Raw genomic sequence first — 19804 nt, forward strand, 5'->3', positions numbered from 1 at the left:
GGGGGGGGGGGGGGGGGGGGGGGGGGGGGGGTAAACTAAACCCACCCCTAAACTACATAGCTGCCGTAGAGAGGTCGTTTTGAAATATTATACAGCAGGGGTTTTCAAAGTCTGAGACTGTGGACCTCCCCTAAGTCAAAGCTTGGGAAAAGTCACCTCCTAACCCGCCTTAGTTTACTTGCTTAATTTTGCTCAGTTCCTGGATGCATTTGGGGTTATGATCATGGTGGAATGATATTGCTGTGTGACATAACTTCAGACTTCACCAAATACATTACAAAAAGCTCTGTCCTAAGATATTTATTAGTTTCTGACTTTGATAAAGTGGGTTTTTAAACAATTCCCCAAAACTACTGTATCTCTGAACTCTCTCTTTAACTACAATCACACAGCCATAGGCTATTCTATGTGGTCTGATTTTGCTAACTAATGTAATATTGTTTCACACTCACTGAGCTTCCACAGAAACTATTTGGAGCCCTCCTGGGGGGGGGCAGCTTCCCACTTTGAAAACCTCTGGGTTACACAATGTATAAGGAAGTGTGATGTTGGCAATGGTGAGCTGGATCGTAGCTGGATAACAGTACTTCCTACACTGTGAAGGTTGTGTTCAGCTGTAAAATGCCCCATAAGTCATAAATAAAAGACCACTGACTTGCAAGTCAGAGCTTGACTGCACCTGTGTGAACTAAGTTAACCATTTTAAGTAATCTATGGTAATCATTTATAGTATCTAAATATAGATACTAATGGTAGAAACTGAGCACAGCTGGTGCCGATATTATTTTAATTCCCGTGTCTAAGTTTCCTTTAATCAGAAATCCAAAAACAGCACAGTCCAAGCAGAATACCGGGCCGATGTGACCCGGGGACAGTTGTCCTTTTGTGACTCAACATTAACTTACAGTAATGCCATTTGTTCGTCGCCTTTCTGCAGGACAAGCCTTAGAAATTAAAGGACACATTGCTGCTCACTTACCTGCTTTTATTTCGCTCTTCCGCGACCCACACGAAGAAATCTGGATGTGTTTGTTGTGCGTATGTAAAGAGATGACATAACACGAAGCTCGCGCTTGGATAACAACCTCACTGCTGTTGAGTCTGCTGCGCGAGGCGGTTCACTATCTGTCGCAGGCATTACATAAGGCGCGCTTGTTATGCTGCAGTGGTGAGCCAGGCCTACGGTGGGAGAGGGGCGGGGTTTTCTTTACAGGCTCCTAAATATTATAATCAAGTTTCAATTTATGGACTCAGTAATAGGTATTACCAAAAGAACTGTACTTACAAATCATATAAAACACCTTGTAGGCTCAACTGTAACCACGCTGAGTCTGATTCTGAATGTGTCTTGTTATATATATGACCGTTTTGTCATTCAAGCTGTTAATGTTTTTATTTATTTATTAATTTATTAATTAATCATGCCTAGAAGAAATATTGCATAAACTGGATCATTCCCTCTGTATCTGAAATGCTGTAAAAACTGCCTCTGTTCCTGGTGAGGAGCCGGGTTGTATTCTTGTTAAATGATTGAAGAAAAGCTGTTTGAAAGGAAGAAGCACGTGGACAAAAAAGATGTGCGTGTGTATTACAAATTAAATGCTGTAAAAACTGCCATTTAATCCTGTTTGTACAATGAAATGAATCAATACTCTAATACAAAATAGTCTCCTGTGTGGCATTCACGACAATGGGATTGTCTATTTCTGCTTATTCACTCTTTTTAAGATGTTCTTACATAACTTGAAACTGAAGTAGTTTCATAGTTGGGTCCATGAACTCTTCCTGGATAGGGCTGGGTTCACTGGTATTTCAGGCTGACTGTCTAGCCATCGCAACGTGACGTCGGGTTGTGTTTCTCCAAAATTTGATTCTGTTAAAACTTTTTTTCTGTAGACTATACATGCCAGAAGAGCACGTTTCAGAGAACCAGGTTTACGCTGGTAACCACAACCTTTCAAACCTCAACCTGTATCTCACTATGGGAGATGTGGCCGAGTCCTGACTTGCATGCTCCGAAGCCCATCACACCTCAGCCCAGAAGGGTCCCACAAGCCCTCTACGTGGGCTAGTACACAGTTAACATGAACCCACACTCAGACATTTGTTTGTGATACAACAACAAGATTGTTTGAACTCAAAACAGTCGTAAGGCATTTAACACAGCTCAAGATTTTGAATAAACCCTGGCATCAAACCTACAAACTAACTGTGTTTGTATTTGTGTCAGTAATGTGGTTAACATAGGCTAAGCCATTAGGAACAATGACCAGAAAAAGAAAAGTAAGTTACAATCTGTACACATTGTGCAATAATATTGCTTCTGAAAGAAGGCCCATCTACTGGATATTATGGCCGGGTAAATAGAGCTCCAGGTAACAACATTAATTTACAGCCATATTGCCATATTACAGTTGTGGGTAATAGAGCATTATGAGGATTCTCTCTGAACATGAGCAAGAATAACTCCACGGGCAGTTCATACTCAACTCAATATCAGTTTGAAACACCCATGGAGTTATCAGGGCTGTAATGCACAGATAAGATAGATAAAAACTGCCCCCTCTTGTTTTTTTAAATGATGCTGGTGTTTTGAGAGCCACACTCTGCTGCATTGCTTTGAGTCTTTGAAATAGGTGTGTCATTATGACATATTTAGTCTACAAATGCACACTTCCTAATATATACCCCTGAATCCAGAATGCAGGGGGAAGGCAATAGCACCAGAAAGACCTATCAGCATGAGCTACTTCTATGATATAAAAATGTTTAAATGCAAGTTTGTTGAAGGGCGTGATCTGGGTTCATGTTCTGATTTGACCCAAAGTTGAGAGTTAATAAAGGAATGGCTGATGAGAAGTTGTCTACTGAGACATTAGCTATGTTTCCAACCAAATGTAATTCAATTTTATCAAAATTTTGAGAAAATCCGCAAAATTGAATTATGGAAAGGATTCACAGAGATGTTATTCTGTGGTAAAATTACACAATGTTGCTCAGTGACTTGCTGCTAGCTATAAATCTCTAGTTGATGTTATCAAACTTGCTAAATAACACAAAGCCGCCTGGCCGAACATGAAAGGCACACGCTAGAGTATTAATGGAGCGCACCCGATACAGTCCGTGTGACGTTTACGGATGTAAACAGAAGCGCGGAGTCGTCCCACCATGCGTCCTACTGGTGTGTAACAAGGTGAGCTGCAGACACAGAGCTGTCATGTCATATGAAGATCAGCTGCAGTTAGTCTGGGTTTTTTTTGTTATTTGTATGTGTGCACTTCTATACAGTATACACGTGCAAACACACACACACACACGAAAAGCTAAAATGTCCACTGATTCTCATTTTTCATTTATTTTAGGAATGTCCCTGTAGCTGAAGCTGCGCTTTCGTGGAGTGTTCCGAGAAGAAAGTAAGCAGGAAGAGCCTCCACAGTTTCCTGCGGTAAGGCGAATTAAATTATTCTGGTCAAACAATAACGTTACATCACAAAGACACAGTGAACGTTACAGCAAACATCTCTTTGTGCTGTTAGCTGTAACGTTCAGGGTCATGGCCAGGATCGTAGAAATACTGAGCTCCACCTCGAGAAAATGTTTAAGACTGTAGTATAAATCCAAGCACTGTAATGCATTTTGAGAGCAACACAAACCACATTTGGCAAGCCGTTTTAACATTTAGTACTTAAAATTAGGAGTTGCTATTTAAAAGCTACTTAACGTTACTTATTAGTAAGGATCTATTCCATAAGTTTTCCATAACTAGTAAAAAATCTAGTATTAAGAATGAAAATTTTATTTAGTATTTTTTAGAATAGTTAACTAATGAACAGGTACTAGTATCTAAATTATAGAGCTTAATTAGATAAATAAACAAATATGGCCTTTTTTATATTTATTCAGTGTCTTATTGCATCACTTTCAACATCAAATATATATAAATGAATATAACATAATAAGCAGCATAACTGCAGTATATTTCAGGATTTGCACTCAGTACCAGTGGTGTGGCACATAATTCTGGTCCATTTACATAAAGCATGTTAATACAAGGGAAGAAAGAGGCACACACAAGTTACAAGTTGATTAAAACTCATACATGCCAACATATTTATTTTAGACATTCGGTGATATTTCATTACCACGAACCTCAAGCAGGACCACTTTTTGAGTAAGTGATAACAGACAGCTGACTGCAGCAAGGTTGTTTATTGAAAGCTGCTGCAGTGCAGTGTAACATTTATATTTTATTTCCCACTGTGAATGTTTTTGCCACTGAAAATGTCAAAGCAGAAACTGATTCTGTGAGCAAAGGTTTAGATATTTCATGGTTTGAAAGCCCATAGGCTAAAAGGTTTGTGAGCTCAGATGTTAAACGCAGTTGCTGCTTCTGTTCCTGTGGTGTAACTCATAGTTACTTCATTATGTAAGATATTTTGCCAGCTACAGTGTCTGTCTGTGCAGGCTTACAAGGAAGAAAAGATGAGAGTTTCCACCAGTCAGCTGCAGCAGCTCACCATCTTCACTACAGTGCTGACCGGTGGAGGGATCGGCACCATGTACTATCTGCTGCAGAGTGAGTACAAATGATCGCTCTGTGTGTGTGTGTTGTGGAGGCAGCTGCTTTATTCTCTCACAATTCAACTGACATTTAAACTGATCTCACTGGACTTGCACTGCTTGGGGTGATGATGGCGCAGTGCATAAGACACATGCTTTTGTTGTGAGAGACCCGGGTTCAATTCCCCACTGTGACACATCCACCAACGTGTCCCTGAGCAAGACACTTAACCCCTAGTTGCTCTAGAGGTGTGCGACCTCTGGCATATATAGCAATTGTAAGTCGCTTTGGATAAAAGTGTCAGCTGAATGAATAAATGTAACGAAATGGTCGCAAAGGGCATAACTTTAACCAGAAATGCGCCGATTGATCAGCCGGTTACCAGAATTGGTCGGTTTTCAGTCTCACACATCTGATCTGGTCAGATGTACATGCATTATGGTTCTTGTCATGTGCACAGCGACACAGACAGTCACTGACTGTTGCAGAAAAAAAAAGAGTGAGAGGCAGTTTACTAGTTTAACCTGCAGGTGACGACATTACCTCACATGAGTTGACTGGATTGCCACTACCTAGCACCATCCTCAACCATAAGAGACAAAAAGAAGGGGTGCCTGGTTTCAACCATGGGGTCAAAGATAAAGTGGTAAATCTTGATTTAAAGTAATGGTAGTGATTCAGGATGTGGTTCATCATTGCCATCTCCAAGTGTGCTTTACGGTGCCCTAGTGTTAAAGAAAAGTAGATGAAAAGCAGAGACATTCTGTATTCTATAAAGCTCACTCAGGAATACTTCAGGTAGTTATAACGTACTTTGATGTAAAATTGTAAGTGTTCTTTGTTTAATTCAAATATTTTTTCTCCCGCCCCCAAAAGGTAAAATACGGGACAGTCAGTACAAACAGTGTCAAAACTTTGGTTCTTCCCTCTACCCCACCCTAATGTCCCTTTGTCGAGGCCGGATTAGTACCCCCAGGGGCCCCTAGGTACTGAAGCTACGAAGGGCCCTCCTCCCATCCCTAACACCCACACTTTCAATAACAAAGCTATTGACACCCAGCAAACCACAGGCACCTGATAGCACCTTCGCCTCACCAGACAGACTGCACCAACACACACAGACACACACACACACACACACACACACACACACACACACACACACATGATGCTAAAGCCCACCTTAATTAGGCTATTTGAACTTCCAGCCAAGCTGGCATGTCAAATCACGCACATTGGTGAAACGTTGATGATTAGTCCAGCTGAGCAGGCAGCAAGTCTGCCTGTCCTGTTCAATAAACCAAGTGCTGCCATCTCACTCACAAATAACAATACAATGATATAATGAATTCAGAGACAGTGTGTGGCTCAGTACTGTGGCAAAATAGTGTTCACTGAAAATCACCCAAGCAGAAAGCACACTAGTAATTATGAAATATGACTGACAACATCACAACACAACACTGCTGAGTGCAGTTTGCAAAAGAACAGTCACTAAGTGAGCTGGGCAACTTCACACACTCCAAAAGCCAACATATCCAGTATTTGACAAACTTAACTCTCACACAAGTTTATAGCAGCATCACATCATAATGACGCAATACACATGTTGCATGCAAACAGCATGTAAACCCTGCAGAAAAATGTATTATCTGGTCACACAATCAGATTAACCTAAGTTTCCTGGTTTACAGGTAGAATAACAGCTCTCACCTTTTAGAAGTTCTTATATTCTGTCTTTTTCTATGCAAAGTAGCCGATCAAGTCCTCAAAGTCCAGCTAGCTATATATTTTTCTGGTGGACGGTGACTATGTATTAATAATATAGTTATATAACTGTTAGCTAATGTTACAGTTAACTTCCTGAGGCTGAGCATAGCTGGTAAAGTAGACGATGCTTCAAAGCTCCTCTACATTTCTTGCTTTTTTTGAAAAAGCTACTTATTAGCGGGACATGTTTTTTTTGCAGCTGCTTCTTTATCTTCTGCTATCTGACCACGGATCAGTTACAGATGAATTTCATTTAATACCAACTTGTTCTCACAAAAACTAATCATGAATAACCCTGCTTGTGTCTGCTGGGTCTGGGCACAAAACCACAGAGGAAGTAACAATAAAAAGAACTTGACTTGTGCTTGTGCTTTTACTTTAACCAAAACTTCAACTTCTTTAACCCCACACAACAATCCCTGTTCACACAAACGGACTCAAAGTAGCAGGCTCTCTACAGCAGTTGAGCTGCTGACAGCTGTGCTTCTGCTTCCCGATGGAATAAAAACAGCCATGATTAGCTGTCTTTGCATAAAGATGACTCTTTCTGAACTTCTCTGGGTCCCACCGTGAGACTAGACTGGAGGCTGTGTGTCTAGTGTTTTAGTCCATGTGTGTGAACTTGGGGTTGAACTACGGGGGAGCAGGATTTGTGATATTTTGGGGGGGTCTCTAAAATATTGACAGCATGCTTTATTGCCATTAATTTCTATATTTCTCTGTCATCTTGGATCCATGAGTAAAATCAGACTTCATCCATCCAGAGGGAATGATCACCGACCGTCCACGGCGGGCCAGTTGCTCCGCAATCTCCTGTCCCCGGCGCTGTACGCTCCACCGCCCCACTCCCTATGTGTCACTAGTACGACCCCCGAAAGTCATGGTTTAGTTCGCACGCTGGTTGAACTGAGCTTTTCAGAGCTCACACTTTAACTGACATTGCAACAGCTTTCACCTGCTACTTGTCAACAAACTGCGCTCAACTTTTACTCCTTAACTGTCAGTTCACTTTGCTGACAGTTAACTGCTTACACTTTAATGTTTCAACTGTTTTCAACACTTGTCATTTTATAACTCTCTACATTTTTTGTACTTTTCTCTCTACTGTCCAATTAGAGAGATTTGTTGAGTCAGACTACCACAGACTGGCTCTGCAGAAGTTGGAAGCATGTCCACTTGCCATGGAAAGCCTGGGGGCCCCGCCTTTAAAAGTCCACAACATCCATCTGACTAACAGAAACAACCGCGTAGATCAGCACACTGCACAGGTATTGTGTTTTAGAAAGTCATCAGAATGTGTCATTCTTTGTTCGACTGGAGCTTTCACCAGACTGTTTCTACAAAACTTCTGCCCACTTGTGCTGGAGACTCGGTCAGCTGTGCAAACAATTGTTTGGCTACCTGTCCTTGTTGTAGTGATACATTGCTTAATAGTTACGAAAATGGGTTAGTGTGAAGGAGCAGATTCAAACTCACTGCCGACTGTCAGAAGAAATCAGTGTTCACATAAAATAATTGAATTTAACTCACGTTAAATTCACCTCCGGGCACCACCCTTTGAAACGGGAAACTTGATAACCAATTCATTAATTTCATCTAGAAGGTTCGCCTCAGAATTTTTGACTGGTGTACAGTGACCATTTATTTCACACACACAAATTTCTAATCAGGTTAATTTTTTATGAAAAGTTTATTAAACTACTAACTACACACATAACTAATGACTGCTAAACAGCAATTGAATGGGCACATACAACCGCTCACAGCTATCAATAAATGTGAACAAATTCAATGAATCCAGCAATTGATTCATTTATAATGCATGAATTAAACTGAATATTAATTCCATTCATAAAGCTCTGATTTCTGTCTTCACTGCAGATTAATTTAAATTTGCATTTTGTTGCAGATACAGATCCCTGTGACTGGGTCAAAAAACGGAGGTTATCTGTACACTTCATCAGTTAGAGACCCAAATACCAACAGGTGAGTAGATTCTGTTCTATACTTCAGTGCGAATGATGGTGACAATCAATTATTATTATTTATTGTGACATATTAATGTGTTGTGTAAATTATTGTGAGCTTTTATAAATGCTTCTCATAAATGCTGACATTTTTAATTGCTGGCAAATTAATGTGGCATAGTGATATCAATTTGGGAGCAGCACAGTATGGAATCCCCCTGCCCTTGAAAATCACTTTGCATATATGTGTGGTATTTGTACAGCACAGTGCTTCCACGGATCTTTGAATGAATATAAAGAAAGGCCCAAGGCTTTTCTTTTGAAGGCAAAGGGTGGTCACAACTTTTTCGTCTGTCAAATATAATCTGTTAACATGTCTATTTTTGAAAGCTTTTTTATTTTACAGTATTTTTTCACACCAGCCTAAAACGTTTGCACAGTACTGTAAGAGCAAATTGCTGGATGTAAAGATATAAATCCCACTATAACCCTTGAGAGAATGCAAAGCAATAGCCAAAGGCTTTATAGCAAGAACAAACAAACTTGTTGTCACTTGTTGCAGGAGGAAATAGATTTAAAAGAGGTTGTCAGTACAGAAGCTCTTACGGAGATTGTATCACATCAGTTTCTATATAATGTGACCATTTACACATGACCATTGGCTTAGGTGTTTCAGAGCTAAGAGACCAGTGATGTGACTGGCTGAGATTGTATTAAGAAACCACTACACCCTAATAGCGCCTGCGCCTGCACTTGCGTCAATGAAATAGGAGCCAGGGAGTTTTATGCAATATATGTCACAAGTTGTGAGGTTACATAATGAACATTATATAAACTACGATAATGCTTATAACGTGACATATAGATTTACATACAGAGTGACACTTAAATGTGAGATTTACTAAAGGTTTGCGTGAGTAAAAACGTGTTATCACCTTCAAATTAACACGTAAGCTGATGCTTCTAACGGTGTGCACGCAGAATGACGTTTTCAAAAAGGCAAGATAGCGCCTGTTGTTCATTTTCTACTTTTGCCTTAATGAATATGCAGTTTTATTTAGCAAAGTGGGATCTACTACACGCAATGTGATCTAACAAGCCTAAACGCAATTTCATGTGAGTGCAACAGCATCTGTATTTAATACGTTTGAGAGGAAGGTGCAAACCGCCAAGTGCTGCGCAGAGGTGGCTGCTGTTATCGTTACGAGAAAGAGACACAGCCGTAATGAAAGATAATATTAGATAATATTATTCTATATCCAATGTATTGAAATACATTATATACATAATATTTTATTTATTCGATGAACTATATGCATTGAATAGTTTTATTTGCATTTTCCTTTTAGCTTTGGCAACACTGTTGTATTAACATTCATGCCAATAAAGCAAATTTGTTTCGACCTGACTTCTTTTCTCCGTGAGATGGAAGAATTTAGAAAGTTGCGTGGCACTGTGGAGAGCCCCCAGCTGCAACTGCAACAACATCTCCAACTGTTCACAGCTCACCGGTCGTAATAGCGACACAACCCATTGTAGGTATCGGAGAGGGAATAGGGCGTTGGGGCGTAGAGGGTCAGGAGATCGCGGAGCAACTGGGCACGGTGCAGACGGTCGGTGATTGTTCCCTCTGGCTGGATGAAGCACGATCTGCTGGCATTTCCTCGCATCTGGGGCATTCCAGCATACTGTAGCTGTTTCTGCTGGGGTTTCCCAAAGCAGTTTTTCAGGTTTGCTGTTCCAAGTACAAGTGCAATGCAGCGATTTCCACATACTCGGGACGCACTGAACGAAACAAACCTCCTGACTCTCCATGGTGGAAACCATTAAAATGCAAAACCCTCATTTAAATACTGCCACCTCCATTGTGTTTGCCCCTGTTGTCACTACGCAATAATTCTTAGAAATCACTCATAACAGGTACTAAAAAATTGCACATGGAATATTTTAGGATGCACACGCAATTTAGTCCTCTGCTATCGTGTCTATCTCCATACTTTGTATTTTGAAGATCAATGTTTGTCACACTGTCAATGTAGCATTACCCGTGCTTTGTATGCACCTTTCCAGACTCATGTTTGTCCCTCCCTGCAGGTGGAGTCTGAAGCAAGCAGTTCTGATGCTCCGGGAAGGACAGACCATCGACCTGCTGAATCCTCCTCCACCAGCTACAGCACAAACACAGGCAACAGAGCACACACAGGGGCTAGACAAGGGCAACTGGCACTGATTAACTCCAAGTACTAATGAGAACCTTGAAAGTGGAAGTTGAGTGGAGGTCTAATTCACCAAAAATATATATGTGTATATATATGGTATATTTACCAAACGGCAAATCCTCAACAACTCCAGCATCATTTTGAAGATACAGCAGGTGCTCATGACACGTGTCACTGGGCGTCCAACAGACTGCTCTATATTGTTTTGTGTATTTGAGCTTAATTTTAATTAAATAATGTGATGCTGGAATGTTGTTGCAATGTTGTGTTGCTCTCTTAAGCCGTTGCTGGTGTTTTTATAGAGTTTCCATTCGAAGTATGATGTGTCCCGACATGGAAAATGAGGTGTATAAAAATAGAAGGGGAGAGAGATGGGTAGATGGGGAGAGAAAGGGGAGGAGACCACAAATTAAAAAATAAAGACAAAAAACCAGGGCAAACAGCAGGAACCAAACCTGCAGTTTCACTGACTTTACCACGACTTCCTGTTTCCTGTGCAGATGTAGATGAGGTAAATGTAGTCCCACACATAGAAAGCACATTTGTGATCTTTTTATTAGATACAAATACACAGATAATCAGGGCTGACTCCCCTGTGTTTTCAAAAAGCAGGTTTACCCTGGTGATGGCCCTGTTGTGTTTTTTTTTTCCTTTTTCCAGTTTGTGAGTAGGTGTTGCACAACAGATCTGCAAAACAGCAAAAGGATGCTCTGTGTTCTCGAAACCTTCTTAAGGTTGAGAAGATATCATAAAAAATGGTATGAAGAAGACTCTTTAAACGAGACCGCAAAAAGAAAAACCACCTTGTATTTCCACGCCCTCCTGTAACGCGGCATTCCATGACGCGCAGCGTGATTTCCATGAGATCGTCATCCGCTGTCCCTGACTGCTTCTCCATCCTTGATTTTCTGTTTTAATGACTGCCTTAAAGCTAGGATAGATAATATTGGAGAACAAAAATCTCACCGCCTCCCTTCCAGCTTCCATCCAAACCCACTCCCCGAGAACACACATTCATGCGCAGTGAGTGCATGATGCCAGCCAATCATTTCATTAGATACTTTCGCATAAAAAGTCATTAAGCACTTAACATATTATTAGTAACGTAGTTTCAGGTAGGCTATGGTAACATATGACATGACAGCGGCCTGGTTAAGGTCTTTGATAGTAGGGCAAGTTTTATTGTTCATTGTTAATATGTAGATTAAACTAAGCTAAGGTGAGCTGTAGAGTAACTAAACAAGGTGCAGTTCTACACAGACATTACAACTGCATTAATAAGGGTACACTACTAGTAGTATAATAGATAGTGGAAATGTGTTTTTTAAAAGAACAAAGACTAGTTGATGATGAAGTATACAGTATAAATTGCATTATTAAATCAGTGGAAGCTCATTTGCAGATCACTGCCTGCCATTCTACTGATTTGAAAGGATGTTACTCAGCCCAGTTGTACTTTTGCACTTTTATTGGGAATGCATTATTTTGTCCACACTGTATTTGTAGGAAAGGTAATGCAAATCTTTCTCATAGCTGGTTCTCATATATTTTATCCAGAATCTCAGCTGGCTAAAATAATCCTGTTCTGTGAGATCTGTGTTTATAAAAATTTTATATTACCATGGTAAAAGTAGGCTATTTATAATGAACACACGTAATGTGTTGTTGCAACTGCCTGCTTCTAGACAATGTACCTGTGGTGTTGGAAGAAAACATGACCTGTGAGAGAGTCTATAACATTTTTTTTCTCTGGCTGAAATTGAGTGTAAGAAGAAAACATGCCAATGGTCTTCTGTTTTGTTAGGTGAAATCAAAACCACGGTTACCACAAAAAAAAAACAAATCCACCATTGCCTTCGATACAGTTGCATATACAGAAGAAGTTTCTTTTACATCAACAGATATAAACAAAGTTTATTGGTGGAGAGAATGGATCAATTCACTAGAATGTAATCTTTAACAATTTATTGAGGGAACACAGAAGCCCCAATTAGTACAAGCCGCCCAAAGCTATTTTTGTCCTGTCGATCAAATTAAAAGTAGTCCATCAGAGAAGTAAACAGCTCAGTCTAGCAACACAATATGACACTGTAACATAGTTGGACAGCTGTTACCGTTTCCTTCACACCACCTGTCACTGCTGCATGTTGTCCTTCCTCTGCTTTTGTTTTTGTATGTGTTTTTAGGAAGAAAGTGTTTTTTTGTTGTACTTCGGCTTAATAATTACACTCCCGGTGAATAACATTGTACCCTTATTCTGAGATATTCTTGCTTTTAGGGACAGCTGGTATAAATGGGGTAATGCAGCACAGGATGTGAAAAAGTATGTCATTATCATTAGACGCACAGTGCTGTGAAAAAATGTTCAAACAGTCAAAGTTTCGCTTTGAGAAAGTCTGTCGTTTAGTGTGTTTTGAACTGTTTCAGTTTTAGACCAGTTTTCCCCAGAAACAGCTGGATGTTGCCAGTAAATTGCCAATAGGTGTCCGCGTCCTTTCACCTCTGTCCAAAGCAAGATTCCTTTATCTTGTTGGAAGAGACTCCTTGTCAGTTGGATACAGTTCCAGTAGAAGCAGTATTGGAAACATGCGCCAAGGGGTGTCTCATTAATGCATGCAGAGCTCAAATTTAAAGACTAGCTAAGCTAATCGAGACCTCGGATAGTAATGGGAATGTAGGCATTGTGCACACGGAAAAAAGAAGAATCAATTTAGCCAGTGAATAGTCTGTGTTAAAGGTAATGCTGGGGCCCAGTTCAAAGGTCAGAACCTTCTGTTAGTCCCATGGTAGTGTAGGCTGTATTGTTACTATTGAGGCGCGTCTCATCAGTGGTGATGATAGGTCAAGGTATGTGCCATTTTAATTACCAACATGCCTACCACCTTAAACCAACTTAAGACCACTTACAGTAGACCGAGACCAGTTTTAAGACCACTTTTTGATGGTCTTGGTCTCGTCTCGGACTGGACCGCATTTGTACTCGGCCTTGTCTCGGTCTCGGACATTGAGGACTTGGGATTTTATTTCAAGACGAGTCAAGATCATAACTTTGGGAATATCAATAAATTGCTTTTGCATTGTCTGATTTATTTATTAACTCTATCCTAACTCTGATTGGATGTAAAACATATTGCTTCAAATGCAACCAATAATCCTAAATAAAAATGGATTGTAAAATGTAAAGCTGCTGGAGCATTAGCCAAGCCAAAGGACATGACTAAATGTTCATAATGTCCAGTGGTTGTGTTAATAACTGTTTTCCATTCATCTCCCTCCATTATGCACATGCAATTGTTTGCATGGCTCAAATCCAACTTGGAGAAGATGGCTGTGTCTTGGAGGTGTTCAAAAGCAGTGGCCAGGAAGTGGCAAGGAAAGCATATCGGTTATTTACTGTAAAGTTGTTCAGTTTTCCAGCTTCTCAGCCTGAGTCTGAGATGGTCAAAAATCCTCTCCACTTCCTCAGACAATATGGCAAAAGCTTCAGAGACAGGTAACTGGTATTTCCCCACTGCAGTAGCCCACTACTGTGGATGGGATGAGAGAGCACACTCTTGATGGTCACCTAGGTCTTCACCGCAGCAAGTTCAGCACCTTGGAGAGTGTCTCAGCACAGAGCCCTGGCAACCTGTGGCCTGTACTACGAAGGGAGTTCAACCTACTCAGAGTTAACTCGGGGTTATCAGGCAAACTCAGGGTTGACAAACTCTGACCGCCTACACTGGAGTTAAACGGTACTACGAAGGTGGATAAGACGTTGGTTAGTTGAGTCTGTGTTAACACTCATAGGAGACATGAAAGGGTGTGTTCGGTCCTGCAGGCAGAGTTTTTTCGCAACGGCGCATGCACGTTGGTAGTGTCAGGAAGTTATGAATGTAAAGGCAAGTTAACAGCTAAATCTAATATTGTGGCCAGGGAGGCTTGTTGGCAACACCTTGAGTAAATTTGTAGCCTAATTATCTTCACAGTGTTCTTATAGTAGTTCAAATCTCTATTGTGTATTTTATGGGCTCTTCTTTTATGTGTAATATGATTAAAATGTAAAGGTACAACTGCACATAAGGTCCATTGTAATAGAAGAAAAGGAGCCAGCGGAGAGGGGGAATAATCCGAGACAGAATTTAATAATTGCAGTGAGGAAATACTCCTGAATTTAGCCCACAACCATGTACCTTAGAGACTCGATTTTTTATGACATTAATTTCAGGGAATTTCCGAATTTTCTTCTGTCTTCTAAATTCCACACTTTCATCCAGGAGTTTTTTTTTCCTCGGTTATTAACCCCGACCCTGGCTCCCTATTTTTTGGACATGTAAAATAATAATCTAAATATGTGAAAACACTTAGGAGAATTAAATTATAGACTACAGATGGGCTACATAAATCACAGAGGCTGCAGGGCTCGCTGTTTGAAAGTAACGCTGTTGTGTTCAGAACTTCATTGCAACCGCAGGATGAAATCTAAACATTTTATGAAGAGGTGTGTATTAATATCCCACTTCTCATCATTAAAACTGAGTACAGATGTGGTCTACAAGGTAACCTCGAGTTAACCACGAACAAAACCTGCTCGGAGCAGTTTAGAGATGCAGCGTAAATTTCCATGGCAACAGACCTCGTTTAACACCTATCCACCTTTCGTAGTACGGGTTAACTGGGAAGTCATACCCGACGTCACAAAGTTACTCCTGAAGTTACCTGGATAAGCCAGTTACCTCGCTTCGTAGTACAGGCCACTGGTCCACTGATCATTATTCTCAAAATTCTAATACATTCTAGAGATACTGGAGTATTGAGAAAAATATACAGGTGTATCTCAAAAAATTGAAGATCATGGGAAATTGTCTTTGTGAGCATCAGAACCAGACTGAAAAGCTCAGCAAACCTGTCAACATTTCTGTATTTTAAATTCTTTATTCTAAAATTCTAATACATTCTGAGATACTGGATTTTTGATTTCCATGAGCTGTAAGCCGTAATCATCAAATTAAGTTTCACTTTTTGAATTAAATTATGGAAGAAAATGAACTTTTCCACCCTATTCAAAAAATGTTTTGAGATGCACCTGCATGTGCACATTTCTTGAGCAGAGCCCCCAAGGATGTAAATGTAAATGGATGCAAAATAAATTTCAATGTCAACTGACAGTCAAAGTTTTATGTAAGAGACGACAACATCTGATGTGTATGGAATAATGAACAGACTGTAACGTTCCTTCAATGAATAGATGAAGCAAAAATAAATGCCAAATTTCCATTGTGTTTTCTACATTCTTTTTCACAGTTTGTGGTTTTAATCCAGCTAATTTGATCATCTTTTTCTCTTATGCAATGGTTTACAGGCATCTGACTAGAAAAATAGCACCATCAGCTGTTTGTCTCAACAAACCAATTGAAACACGAATTAATTCACATTTTCTTTAGCATTTTCTCTATTTCACATTTGTACTACTTAAATTTGTACTACATTTGAATGGAAACCTGGTTACAGGTAGAGAGTATTAGCTGGTGAACATATTGGAACATTTACCAGCTAAAGAGCCAGACATTTTTGTCAGACGTTGATGGAGACAAAACAGTTAATATTGGATGTTCATCAGGTGGACACAAACGCCACTCCAAATGAGCACTAGTTTTTTTTTGCTTGTTTGTCTGACCGGCTTATAAAACAGGTAGATCGGCCCAATGTGTTTTTTCTTCATTGACACTGGGCTGGACCAATAACATCTTTGGTAGCAGAGAGGAGAGAGGGAAAAGAGTTCAACTTGGCCATGATTTTGCTGCTGAAGCGGTAAGGCCGAATGATGAATGGTAAATGGACTGTACTTATTTAACACCTTTCTAGTCTTTCGAACAATGTCACCATGACGCAATGTCCGGTGATATGTCCGGTGATAATATGTCTGTGCTAAGTGCTAACAGCATGGTCTACTGCAAAAGTGGCCACAAAGTCAGTTAATGTTTAAATAGTTAGTCCTGAATGCATAATAGATTCTTATTTTACAGTGCAGTATCAATACTTTTATTTTAAGCTTGTAAGTACTTCTACCACCACTGAATATGCAGGTAATATGAGGGTAAAATAAATAATGAGTAAGCAAGTCTAAACATGTAGGTGTTGAGGTCAGGAGTGTGTCCAAAATATAGGAGCCTCAGTCTTTAGTTTTAATCCTGCAGAAAGGAGCAACCAAACCGTGATGGAGGACCCAAAGACAGGCAGGACCTCAGAGACCTTCAGCACTAGTGACAGGGCTGCAATACTCACTGATGTAGGAAGGTGCACGACCCTCGTCTGACCATGCAGAGCTCTACAGGAGTATCCTGAATTAGATTCTAAATTGGGTGGGGCGTCAGCGTAACAAAATAAAGATCAGTGTTACATAAGAGGAGGACTTGGCCAATAGCTTAGCAGCAGCATTCTGGATCACTTGTAAAAGATCCAGGGATGTCTTACAGAGGCAAGTGTATTTTTTGGTCCCTTTACATATGGCTTGTCGTGGTGTCAAAGTTTTCTATTTCTACTTGTTGTTACAATTGTACACGGGATGAGATGTCTCAACAGAAATGCATTTCTCTTTATTTCTCTTTATAAGTATTGTGAGTGGAAGACCATCAGCACAGTCCAGCAAACTGTGTTGTCTGTTTCAAGAAAACCAGAAAGTGTTAGGTGTTTTATGAATGTATATGACGTTGTGATCACTTTCATAATTAGCAGCAGTGCATCTGAATGACAATGAAAACTTTAATATGACACATTGTTTAGAGGTGAGGTTTCTATTTCAGTTCTGGAGACCCCTGAGAGGTGTGTGCATGTAAATGACAGGAAAAAAACCTTTAACATTTATAAATACAATTTTAAACGGTTTAAAATTGTGAAATTATATGATAAAAAAGACACATGAAGTTTTTATTTTATTTAGTCTTACAAAAATATTGTGTGTGTGTGGGTAGACATGAAGTATTGAAGTTCAAAGAAATAAGCTTCAAAGGAAATGAGCTTGGTTTAACACCTTTTTTTCCGCCGCAGTCGGTTCCAGGAATAAAAAAAAAGTCTATGCAAATCTTTTTTTTGGTCTGTCATGAACTTGATTGTTCGGACAAGAATGTGTGAGATTCAAAATCCCCATTAGCTACAGAACAATAACTGCAGTAGACTGGCACTACCTTTTTGTAGACTCAGTCAGAGTGTGCATGATTTTTTGAGTGTTGCATACATTTCACACATCTCACACATACACAGCTCTAGATTGCAATCCACAGGAAACTCACCTTTTTGACAGTAGAGGCAGTATTAATTTCTATTTATTTGCTGTCATCATTTTGAACACTGGAAGCCTGGCTTGCTTCTTCAAGCGATATTTGCTTTGGTGCCTTTGTACATTTTCAACAGAATCTCTCTACAAATATAGATAAATGAAATTGAGGAGGCTAAAAATCACAATTTGGTTTGGTTTGGTAATTTAGTTTTCAGTTAATGATTGTAGTCGAGGGTGTGAGTTTGGTTTTTGCTTTGGTAGAGACATTTGTTATGAAACTACCTGTGTGTGTGTGTGTGTGTGTGTGTGTGTGTGTGTGTGTGTGTGTGTGTACACATCCACTCACATACAGACACGCACACACAAAGAGCTTACATATCTTTATCTTTTAAAGATGTACTTTTTTTATTATATGTATGTATGTATGTATGTATATGTAAATATGTGTGTGTGTGTGTGTGTGTGTGTATTTATAGTTAATGTATGTGAAGCTTAAATTCTATAATTTAACCCAAACCATATGACAGGGTTTCACTCTGTTCTGTGCTACTGTATTTTAACATTTTTAACCACATCTGAGATTGTGTCACTCTGTTCTGACTTACTGTCTTGCTACCCAACTCAGACGTTTCCTGAAGCCGATAAACTAGTGCATTCATATCAAATCCACAGCAATGCTCAACTATTAACCTACAACTCAACTCATGATCCAAGTGTGGATAACTGGAGAGGGAAGGAATTAGTTTACTGAACATTAAGGCTACATAGTAGAGGCGTTCAGTTCATGTGCGAAAGACCTCATGACCTGATGACTCGCTTTTTGGGTGTAATGTTGTTTGACGTTTCAAATTACACAATTGAGCAATGACCACAGATTAGCTAACACCTAACTTGTAATGTTACTAATGTTACTTTAAGCGAACACTTAACATTCACATTTTATAACTAATTTTCTAACTTTTTATTTAACCTCTCAACTTGTGTTTTATAGTATTTAGATTTTTTTCATTGTAGTCAAAAAACACAGTGCCAGCATCCAGGCCTTGAAGGTCCTCCAGAAAAAGGGGAATTTTGTTTAATTATGTGACGTATGAAAACATATGATTGTAGTGTTTTGGAATGTCTGTAAAATGACTGTATTAGCTTTTCCATAGCCAGACATCTTGCAGGGTGCAGAGACTAACCAAATTCACACCCCAATTCTGACAGTTTCAGATAAGCAGGAAAGAGAAGCGAGAAACAAAGATGTGGGCAAGAGGAAGAGCAAAAGGAAACAGCATCAGATAAGATTTGTATCATTTTTACAAATAAGTTTTAGACCCTTTCTACATAATATAATTTCTCGTCTACATGAAACTGCATTTTATGAAAGTGTGTGGAGTTGGTCTGGTTATTATTAAAATGTGATATACATACAGTCTATTTATGCAGCAGTTTTTAATCTGATACTGGCTCCATGGCATACCAGCAACCACTCTCTCTTTAAGAATGTAAGTCTAAGTGAAATTACATCATAATACATGTCCTATGTTGAACAGCTTAAAAACTTGGCAAGCTGCAGTTCCCTATTTAAAGTGTTTTTTCAGAAATATTTTTTTTCCAACATTAATGGAATCATTTTTGGAAAAATACTTTGTTACTGACCAAACTTCACTCTTTGATATCTGCCTGGAGGAGGCTTCTGGAATTGGTGTAAAATTTGACAAAGAAGAAACAGTAGGCAAAAAAAGCTCCAAGGTATTTATCCTGTTTTTGTCATGTTTTGACATGGAAAAACAGCCAAGCAGCTCCTATACAGAGTAATATTTCAGATATTTTATCACTGTTGATGCACAGAAGACAGCATACAAATTCAAGCAAATTCTTTCTTACTTTAAAGTTTTAACACACATCTACGTATCGGCTGCATACTAACGTATAACTGCTGACTGGCCACACACATACACACTAACTTAAGTTTTAGGACAGCCCCTTTAGCAGATGCTTACCTCTCTGCCAGTAAAACGCTTGAGCTCAGTCAGCTGCAGTGAAC

The 19804-nt window shown here is 39.6% G+C and overlaps 2 protein-coding genes across 3 annotated transcripts in view; one reads left to right on the forward strand and one right to left on the reverse strand.

Moving 5' to 3' along the window:
* Positions 1-1110, reverse strand: part of blvra (biliverdin reductase A) — a 9814-nt gene extending 8704 nt beyond the window's left edge. Inside the window, exon 1 of the mRNA XM_046052758.1 lies at positions 980-1110. The gene's annotated coding sequence lies outside the window, so the exon portion shown is untranslated. The remainder of the gene's footprint in view (positions 1-979) is intronic.
* Positions 1111-3151: 2041 nt separating this feature from the next.
* LOC123972425 (cytochrome c oxidase assembly factor 1 homolog) lies at positions 3152-10764 on the forward strand. 2 transcript variants are annotated; one of them, XM_046051927.1, is made up of 6 exons: positions 3152-3193; positions 3363-3445; positions 4465-4576; positions 7448-7599; positions 8241-8317; positions 10393-10764. In XM_046051927.1, exons 3-6 carry the CDS (start codon positions 4483-4485, stop codon positions 10526-10528), a joined length of 459 nt encoding a protein of 152 aa, XP_045907883.1. In that variant the 5' UTR covers positions 3152-3193; positions 3363-3445; positions 4465-4482; the 3' UTR covers positions 10529-10764. The 2 variants fall into 2 exon arrangements, with proteins under 2 accessions (XP_045907883.1, XP_045907884.1); XM_046051928.1 differs by having other exon boundaries at positions 3193-3240.
* The last annotated feature ends 9040 nt before the right edge of the window (positions 10765-19804 follow it).

The sequence above is a fragment of the Micropterus dolomieu genome, linkage group LG06, assembly GCF_021292245.1.
Source record: "Micropterus dolomieu isolate WLL.071019.BEF.003 ecotype Adirondacks linkage group LG06, ASM2129224v1, whole genome shotgun sequence".
Taxonomy (NCBI): Eukaryota; Metazoa; Chordata; class Actinopteri; order Centrarchiformes; family Centrarchidae; genus Micropterus; species Micropterus dolomieu.

Coding starts and splice junctions, on each gene's coding strand:
- LOC123972425 (XM_046051927.1), top strand. CDS start 4,483: ATGAGAGTTTCCACCAGTCAGCTGCAGCAGCTCACCATCTTCACTACA. Junction 4,577..7,447: donor CATGTACTATCTGCTGCAGA/GTGAGTACAAAT, acceptor CTGTCCAATTAG/AGAGATTTGTTGAGTCAGAC. Junction 8,318..10,392: donor AGAGACCCAAATACCAACAG/GTGAGTAGATTC, acceptor CCCTCCCTGCAG/GTGGAGTCTGAAGCAAGCAG.